The sequence below is a fragment of the Parasteatoda tepidariorum genome, chromosome 12 (genome assembly GCF_982258835.1).
Source record: "Parasteatoda tepidariorum strain Cologne lab strain chromosome 12, Ptep-v5.0, whole genome shotgun sequence".
Taxonomy (NCBI): domain Eukaryota; kingdom Metazoa; phylum Arthropoda; class Arachnida; order Araneae; family Theridiidae; genus Parasteatoda; species Parasteatoda tepidariorum.
In genome coordinates, this window is record NC_141766.1 from 5126972 (window position 1) to 5137417 (window position 10446).

Sequence of the window (10446 nt, forward strand, 5' to 3'; positions counted from 1 at the left end):
ACTTAAAATGACTGACTGTTTTTTAAGCTTCTAAGGTAATATGTCATTTTCCTGGCATTCAAGATTTGGTGAATTTCTATTTTATTTTTTTTTCTCGAGCAGATGTCAATAAACTACACTGCTGTCTATAAGATATTAATAAGTGTAGATATTAATAAGTAAAGAAGTATACAAAAAAATTTTTAGATTATTTTGAAGACTTTAAATTTGAAGAAATTTTTTGGTCCGAATTGTCATGTTTCGTGAGAATCACCCTTATATTTTTCACTGAGTGAGAAAAATTGAATTTTTGAATAAAAGTGGGCTAACTGGAAAAATCATTCTATCCCGTACTTAGTATACTCTCATAGCGTGCGTACCAAGGGAAGCGCTTGTATCTCCTTGTCTTAAAGAATTTAAGTGCAGGCAAAGCTAAGACTTTACCTTATGTATACCATCTTGCTGTCGAAAATTATCTGGTTTTTGGAACGGACAAATAATTTAAGATATCTTGAAAGTTCTTGAGCTTTTTAAAAATAACCAATTTGTGGAGATTTTCCCACGCAGACGAAAATTATGTAAGCCAAGGAAAAATTCTGCATTTTCGCAAATTTTGATGAACCCAGATAATGCAGCGTTTGAGTTGCTTCTAAAGTAAATAGAAAAAAATAGCAAACGTATTTTGACAAAACAGTGGCGTTCCTTCTTCGTGGCATTTTATGCCAGTTCTAGAATTAGCATAGAAGGCACTAGGTAAAAATAGGTTAAACTTGACTGAGCACCCAACAAAATAGTTATAGGCATATTTTAATACAAAGAGTGTTGACTCAGGGATAGAACGTTGAACACCTCCCAATGAGGTGACCCAGAATCCCAGCGGTTGCCGTTAGGTACGAATTCTGATCCCGGTACGCATCGACCACAGTGCTTGCGTAAAATATCCTCAGTGATAGACGGATCATAAGTTTGAATCCCTTTGCCGTCGGGCTAAGCGTAGGTTTTCCTCACTATCTAACGCAAATTCAGGTTAGTTCCATCAAAAAGTTCCCCTAATACTTTATACAGAAGTTCCCTTGTTTTCTAGGTTGGGTTCATAATTACAAGGCTAAGTTGAACAGTGATAGTCGAAAATTCAAAATTATGTCGACTCTTCAATGCTGGTTATAACTACAATACAAAGAGTGTTATTTCATGTAGCCAAACAGCTTTTGCAGAACTGTCTTAACACTTTCATCACTACAATGGCACTTCTTTGCCTCGTCTGCGTTAAAAGTTTTCCTGTAAAGCTAAAATAGTAGCAAAACGAAAATTCTGTTAAAACTAATTTATTTTACATTAAAAAATATAATTAATTGCAATCACTAACAATACTCAATAGAATCACTTATTTGTGCTAACAAACTTAAGAATTTTAAAGTAAGAAACTAATATCACAAAGTCTCTAAAAATTGAGCTGGTGGCATCATCTTGCTGAAATGTGGTAAAGACAAAATATTCTGAACAGGAATGCTCTAAAATGTAGATAAATAAGTCGATGAATATGCTGCAATAATATAGTATAACCTTTTATAGAGCACGAGTTATCTCGTCCTTTGCACGCAGCGGTTTTCCATGATGACGTATTATCTTGTCCTTAAAACACACTGGTTTCTCCTGGATGACAAGTAATCTCGTCTGTTACAATTAAAGAGTATTTTTCGAAGGTTGTCCTCTCGTTAAATAATGCTTTTATGCGAATAATATTCTATTTTCATATAAAACTACTATGAGTGTGTGTATCATGACTACTAGGTCAAGCTTAGCCTAACTATTTCAAACTCAAAGGATTTTTTTTCCTTCGCTTAAATATCAGTGTCTTCTAATATATTGACTCAATAGTATATATTTTTATTTATTTTGTTACAAGGAGTTTAAAAGTATTTTTGTAGGACGGTTGTTTAGGTACACGCTGTATAATTCTAAGTTCAAAAGATTTTAGTTTGTAACTATACTTCTTTATGAGGTCAATATTAATTTTTAATGAGATGTAATTTTTCAAAAGATTTGACTTAGTATGTCATCTTTCTACATTACAAAATCAAATTTTTGGGGTGTTATATGGCTATCCATTAATTTACTAAAAGTGATGTTAAGTGTGACAACACTATATTTTTCCAACAATACATTCTAAAATAATTTTATAGGTCCCTTATTTTTGAATTTCTTCTATTGCGCCACATAAACACAATAGATTTGTTTTTATTTACGTTCTTTTATAATGATACATGATCTCAATAGTGGCATTAAGAAAAATTTGAGATAACTTATATGTTAATTTTACTTTTAGTAACGATGTATTGAACCCCAAATATTAAGTTCAGTGCATAAGAGTTATCTCTATAATCATTTACATTTTAACGATTACAAAACACCAGACCATTAAAAAAAGAAAAATCTCTTGCAAATAAAAGCGCTGATCTAAAACACTTTTATCTACTCCTGGGATTTGGACTTCGAATATCTCCGTACAGACCTAGACATCCCCACACTTCTTGGACAAATATGTATGTCCTTACCCAAGCTGAATTCTAACTCAAATGTTTTCGGCAAATATATATATATAACCTATTTTCTCAGTCTTAGATTCTCGTGCATATGTTGCGAATGATTTAATGCAGTTCAAACTTTTTTAGTTCGTAATCCAAGTTAAACTGACACAAACATCCCTATGCGTCTTGGACAGATGATTATAGATCGGTCCTACCTAAGCTGAATAGTGGTTAAAAATTAATACTGAATCGGATAAATCTATATAACCTATTCTTTCAGCCTTAGGGCCGTATTCTGCACTTTTTCCTGTATCTCAAGTTTCGATCCACATCCTGTCGAACGAACACCAACATCGCGGATCCATATTCCCAACAGTTTCTGAAATCATAGTTCTTCGAACTTCCCAACTAAAATTTCAATCTAGATCTCGAATGACCTTCTGATTGGTTTTCCCGCATCACGTGGACGTTTGCTTATGTTATTTTTCTCATATGGTGCGTGATGGACGCTGGCCGACATTTTAACTAACTCCGTGCCGCCTTATACAAGTAATGGAAATTTTATAGAAAATTTTTAGTGAATATTTAGTAATGAAACATAATTAACAGGTAACAACTTTGCCATTATTAAAAAAATAAATTACATGTTCCTTATTAAACTATAATACACTAACAAATATTTCGGTCTATCAGTTATAGCTCATATTTATCAAGCCCATCACAAACAAACTATTTACATTATATTTCTCATTTCTTGTTGTTTTAACTTTCTATTGAAACGATAATTTCTTCTAGCTGCTTTAGTGCTTTGTTTTTTTACTGTTTCTACTTTATAATTTTGTGGATTTACCTTTTTGTTTTCTTAAATTTAATTTATCGTCTTAATTTTCTCCAATTACATTCCTGTCAGTAAAATAAAGATAAAACCAAATTCGTCAAATAAGGCTCAGAAACTAAACAAACGTTATTCATAAAGTTAATTCAGTAAACAATAGTTAAAGAACAAAAAAGAGGGTGTATGTGTGATACCATTCATAAAAACTACGATCTTTGCTCTCTGGGGCATTTATAAAAATTATCTCCATTAAAAAAATTTCATATTGCGTGATCAGTTTGACGTGATCAGTATGATGGTTAATACATTGCATGTCACCCATGCGATGAAATACATTTCGCAAAATGCCTAGGCATGCTAAGTATCAAATTAACGAGCTGATCTTGCTGAAAATTACTCCACTTAGCAAACAATGCTCTCCGAAAATCCGGTGCGCGTGTAGTAATCGGGTTGCAACTCGTCGACCAAGCAAGTACACACATTCTCTATCAGATTCATGTCTGGTTAGAATACTGACCATCCCATACGGTAATATTCTCAAATCGAAGGCATTCATTTACGATGTTTGCTAGGCGAAGACTGGCGTTATCATCCATACACAAATTCTGTGCCCATGGTACCCATATACAAACATGCATGTTGTTCTAGAATGATGACCCGATAAATTTGAACCTGTCATAGTTTAGATCTGTTCTGGAAATCCGTATAATTCTACCCCAAACTAGCAATCCTGCATCACCGCAACGTTGTCGTTCAGTGATGTTGTTTTGAGGGTAACGGATACCTGGCGTTCTCCATATAAATGTCCGACGTGAATCGAGACTGCAAGCTAAACCTTGACTCGTCGATAAACCTCACACAAACCCACTGTGACGATACGTGTTTTCTACTCCAGGCTAATTGCTGGGGACAGTGAGTAGCCATGAGCGGAACATAGCATGTTTGTGAGCATATAATATTGACCAATGAGCATATAATATAGTGAGCATATAATATAGTGTGCACAGTTTACCTTGAAACTATGTAACCTGTAGCTGACCAGACAAATCAGATGCTGTGCTCCTGCTCTGTCTGCTTCTTTTGGCAGTTACTGCCACATATCTGCCTTTGACTTTATTCGGGGTTGTAAATCGGGGGCGACCTATATTGTATTACATTACAAACATTTCCATCATCTTGGAAGTATTTCCAAAACCTAGAGTTGATACTTAGGGCAATTCCAAGTTCCTCGGATACTTTCATCTGAGTAGGCCCACATCCCTGGAGGACGATAGTTGTATCACGTAAAAAATAATCCACGTGCGTTCTCAGTGTCATAACTATTCAGTTACAGCATTGAGTGGCTTACAGAATTCTTGGGAATAATTTTATTTCTTTGCCAACATTCCGTATATACCGCTCTCTTATACTCTCGTCATTGTGGAGTACTGTCGGCATCATCTGGTGGATTCCTGTAATTTGCAAATTATTCTTGTAGATGTGTATAATAATTCAACTGGGGAAATTTTTAATTACGAGCTCAATTTCCACGTGATTCTGACTAAATGTCAATTTATGGACAGGAGTGTATTTTAGAGTATAATTTCTTTAGCGTTTTGTTTCATTACTATTTCTATTTTATATTTTTGTAGTCTTTTTCTTTTATTGTTTTAAGTTATCACGCTATGTACAGTTTACTCGTTGACATTGATTTGCTTTTTCTTTTCTATTCTCTTCTATATATTTCTTCAAGTGTTTTTACAATAAATTTTTGCAGAGCTTTATAGACACCGAACTTTTCTCATTTTTCAAAATATAGCTAATTTTAACTTATAAGGGCTTTTTTTTAAAAAAAAGACGCAATAAAAGTTTCATAATCTTACTTTGTATTTACCAAATAAAGCAAAAAATTATCAAAAATTATACTGATTGAAAATATTTTAAATCGCTTAGTAATTATTTTGCTTGAAATGTCACCAAAATCTTCATTCTCAGAGAAAAAAAAATAAAATGTAGTGATTCAAAAAATATAAATCTATAAAAATTTATGAAAAATATTAATTAGCTATTTTAAATATTACAGTTTTGACTAGGACTGGGCGATATAAGAAATTTTATATCGTGATGCATCGTCAGTTTTGCATCACGATATAGCGATGTATCGCGATATAGTATTTTTGAAATTCATTTACTTGTAAGGCGCAGAAAGTCGGATTTCCATCAAAACTTCATACTCAGATTGATTTAAATCAATTTATGAATTCGATGTACATGTTTTGCTTAAAAAAGATATTAATGTTATATTTTCTAAAAATGATCGCCCAATTAACGAAGGATTTCTTAGTTTAAAAATAAATTATAAAAAAATTAAATAAAATTGAAATTTATCAATTTACCAAACAATATAGGTGGAAAATTTAAAAAATAAGTTCGTTAAAAATTATTTGTATGCTTAAAACAAAGTGCTAAATAAATTAAACAAAAAAAAACCACTTTTAAGACAACACTATTTTTTATAATTATTATTTCGCATAAATAATAAAGTTAAATTGAATAAATACCGAATTCTGAACGAAAAAACAAAGTAAGGTTTAATTTCTTAAAAATAAAAACAAAAGAATTATGATATTCGATAATATATTTAACTGACAATATTGAAAGAAAATTAAAAAACACGATTATACTCTTTAATAAAACAAAATGCTAAATGATTTGAAAAAAAAAAAAAAAAAAAAAAAGGAAGTCGCAATTGCAAACATTACTAAGATTTATAAATTTAAAATCAGTAATAAAAATCCATTAAATTATTAGATGTTTTATCCAAAAAGCTTTTAATAAATTAAAATAAAGTAAAAAATAGCCTAACAAATTTAATTACTTTTTAATTTAATTCTTTATGGGCACCTTAAGTTAGATTTCCGATTGTAATAAATTCAATAATGTAAAAAATTACTTAAACATATAATATCAAAATTAATTATCATATTTAAAAATTAAAAAGAAAGTTTTGTTTTAAAAAAATTTTTTACCTAATTAATTAAGAAACACTTCTTTATATACTCTTTTCAATAATAGATTACGTTCAGAACAAGGTAACGACGGCGATCACAAAGTCAGTCCCACTGAAAATAATCTTCAAGAAACGATATCAAGCTGCGACAAAGAAGAAAAAAACGAACATGCGAGATCACGATATATGCTCTCAAAACTAATTCTGATTCTACCGCTCATCAATCAAGGCCGTTTCAACATAATGAAACGAACATCGTCTTCCACAGCGCGAGTTGGCATCGGACGTAAGAGAAGATCCTTGCGTGTCTTGTATCGGTACATCGTTATATCGTTTTGCGTTCGTCTTCTTTACTAGACGGCTTAAATCAGATTTCTGATGCATCGCCTGGAACGTTGTCGCTGTATCGACCTGCCGATATAGGCGTTAAATCGATATGTCTCGATATATCGATTTATAGCCCAGTCCTAGTTTTGACCCTCAAATTTTGCTTAATATTAGTGCTTGTATAATATAGAAAATAGCGTAAATTATTATTATGCTACATTTTAATATAGAAAAGAAATAGAAAACAAATTTTCTTTTAGCTGTATCAAAAAATTGGATTCTTCCAATAGATTATGATCAGTGTATTGATTTTAATTAAGTTCAATACGTGATACATAATTACATTTTCTTATTTTAGTGCATATAAATTACAATGCTTATAAATTAAAAGCTTAATCAAAAGATTAAGAAATAGTGGATATAGTCGCAAAAAGAATTTTTAGCCGAATAAAAGAATTCGACATTTTATTCCATTTTTTTTACTTAATGTAGACATTAAGTGAAAAAAATGGAATAAAAATTAAAAAAATACGTTTTATTTTTATTGAATTTATTATATATATTTGAATTTATTATTATATCTTTATTTCTTTGAATTTATTACTGTTTAAATAACATTGTTATTTATAATCATATTTAATACTTGAAAAAGAAAGGAAATCTTATTCATAAATTCAATTATTTCTACAAAAAGTTGCTTCTCTTTCGTTTATTTACAACTTTTCAAGAATAATAAAACAATTGCTCACATCGATTCTTATGTTTAAAACCGAGATTAAATGTGTTGAATCACGGATATCGGTAGTTCGAAATTTCCAAAATCACTCGACTACTGTTTATATTATGATCGCGGAGTTAAGAAGAATAAAAAATCTAGATACGACCCAAGTTCCACCAATTCAAACTTTCTATCGCGATTCTAAAAGTAAAAAAAAAAATTTGAATAAGGCCATTGTCGCATGCAAGTATTGTGAATGATTTAACTCTCACTGCGTAATTTTTATATCAAAATAGGTTTAAAAAAATTGCGTATTTTTCATAACATATTTTAAAGTTAAAATATACACGAAATTTATAAAAGTTTTTTTTTTCCAAATAAATTAGATCATAAAAAATGTTGCTGGAAAATTGAAATAGAAGAATAATCATTTAAAAGAAAAAAAATTTAAAAAAAAAATTATTTTAAGCGGAAATTTAATTTAAAAAGACCTATTCAAAAGTAGCAACTACTTAGGTTTCAAGCTTATAATTATTAAGAAAACAACTAATGGACTTTCCCTTAGACTAACATTAAAAGCGTCTTTGTCGATTTTTATGAAGCTACAAGCCCTAAATTGACAGGGGGAAAAAATGCATCCTCCTGGTAATCGAGGGTAATGCAAAATTTTGGTAGGTTCTACGTTGCCCGTGGAAATCGTGGGATAAGCAGTGAGAGGGTAGATGCAGTTTTATTTTAACCTAAGTTTAAATGCCTAAGACAATTTTGTCTGTCTCTATAATAATAATATATTTTCTTTCAGTTATAACACCAACCGAAGAGCCTAGTGAGGAAACTAAAATGGAGTGGAAAGTAAAACGTAGACCTGATGGTACACGCTATATCACTCGAAGACCTGTGAGAAATAAAATACTAAAAGAACGCGCTTTGCAAATCATGGAAGAACGTTGTGGTTTGACGACAGATGATGATGCTCTTAGTGAGTTAAAAACTGGAAAATATTGGACTCGAGAAGAGAGAAAAAGACATTTAGAGAAAGCACGAGATAGGAAACAGAGAAAAGAGATATTGATGAAATCTATTAAACTCTCGGAAGATAAGAATGAAGAAGATGATGATTCTAGTCAAGGAAAAAAAGATGGACTATCAAAGAAAAAAATCTATTATAGTAGTGGGAGAAGAAAATTAAGATTCCCGTCTACACCATCGTCTACTGTTTTAGATGATTGCCCATCTGCTTGTCATGGCACTTTTGGAATACTTTCTGTGACTACTGTTTAGTCATTTTAGTCAACATTCATAGTGCTAGAATTGTTTGGTTGTACTTATTTTTCTAAAACAACAACGAGTTCTTTTCTGGGTATGCTTCACTTAGCAATTTGCCACATTATATGAGAATAGTGAAAATAATTTCGTTAGCTTTTTAATTTTTCCTTCCATTGAAAATATCAACTCTTCTTAATGAAATTAATTTTAGGTTGGAAACAAATCGCAATCAATATGGAGGGTTATCCGAGCCAGGGGAGGATTAAAACCTAAAAATACGAAACAAAGTGTTCCGTACCTCTCTTAATATGCATGTTTAGAATCATTGTGAAATATCAAAGCAAAAAACTTCTACCATAGTCTATTATTTTAGATAATCTCCTATCGGCATGCCCTGACACTTTCTGAATACTTTCTCTGACATATACTTTCATACTTTTTTTAATATTCCATACTTTTTAATATATTTTTCTATACTTTTCCATGTCACTTTCGATACTTACTCTCTCTTATTTTAGTTAACAATCTTTGTGCTAAAAATTTTCGGTTGCACTTGTATAAAACATTTTTTCCCAGATTTGCTTCACTTGGCAATCTGCCAAGAGATGCGAGAATTAAAATAAAAAAAAAATTTTCAATAATTGCTGCAGGATATTGCAATTAATTTTGAAAAACGCAAATGCGAACTTTTAAATATTTCTTTTTCTTATGCTTCCTCCGTCGTTGTAAATACTAGTACCTAGTTCAAACTTCAGGTCTTCATGACAAGTGGTGTTTTTTGCAACTTTTTAATAGTCGGACTTTAACCCTTTGTTGCAAACGGCCTCCAATTTATTTATTTTTCTGACTCTCTACTAACTTGAAAAAATTCAGTTTGGTATTTTTTAATTATAAAAAAACAGTCTAAAAGTTATTAAAAAAATCTATTAGATCATCGGAATGATATTAGTACTAAAATTCCATACTAAGTAGTTTGAAAAATTTCATTCGCATTCAAAAATTTATAAATCTGTAAATTAAAGAAATTTCAATGATAAAAAACTGTTTCTCTCTGATTTAAATAACGGCTAATTTGAAAAATTATTGTTTGGAAATGAGTCATGTTTGGAGGATTTTACCATTAACGCTGAAAAAAACACAGGTGCTTCATGCTATATTTCATAACCATAAATTATTAAAATGCTTAATATAATATATTTTAACCTACACTACAAAATAATGATAAAAATATGTTTAATAAAGTTTGTGCGCCAGAGAGTACCCTGTATATCAATTTATATCAAATATAAAAAAGAATTAATATTTTAGCCTAATAAAAGAAACTCAATCCAATCTCTCTAGAATCATTATATAAAAACATATATTAACACGTTGAGCGCTGCGTCAGCCACCGGTGGCTGACACTGAAATTACATTTAGAGTGCGTCTGCCACCGCTTGCTGACACTGACCTTTCACATAGGCCGCGAAAAACAGCTGGCTAACAGCGTATAACATGATATAGAACTATAAAATTTACACTCCTTTATGGAATTGCAGAAAATGTATTCGAAATTTACTTAATTATTATGATTCTTGGTTTAATAAATTCAATTTAGTACAATTTTATCCACCACTATTTTTAAACAATTCGTAAGCTTATATAATTCACCACTTTTGTCAGATATGTCATGATAAACCATCTAAAAAAATAGCAAAATCCGTCTAATATTTGCAAATTTAGTTTGTAGTTATTTACCGTGGCCAGAAGGGCAAGTCTTGTAAAATTAGCGTGGCGCTCAGCGTGTTAAAGGCAGTCTTTACAG

The 10446-nt window shown here is 30.9% G+C and overlaps 1 protein-coding gene across 2 annotated transcripts in view; it reads left to right on the forward strand.

The window, feature by feature from the left end:
• Slip1 (SLo interacting protein 1) overlaps positions 1-10230 on the forward strand; it is a 98909-nt gene extending 88679 nt beyond the window's left edge. Inside the window, exon 9 of one of the 2 annotated variants that reach the window (XM_071188133.2) lies at positions 8179-8783. In XM_071188133.2, coding sequence (XP_071044234.1) covers positions 8179-8657 — 479 coding nt within the window. In that variant the 3' untranslated portion in view covers positions 8658-8783. Of the gene's footprint in view, positions 1-8178 lie in introns of both variants that reach the window. The other variant, XM_043041329.3, reaches the window with a different exon arrangement.
• Positions 10231-10446: the final 216 nt, after the last annotated feature.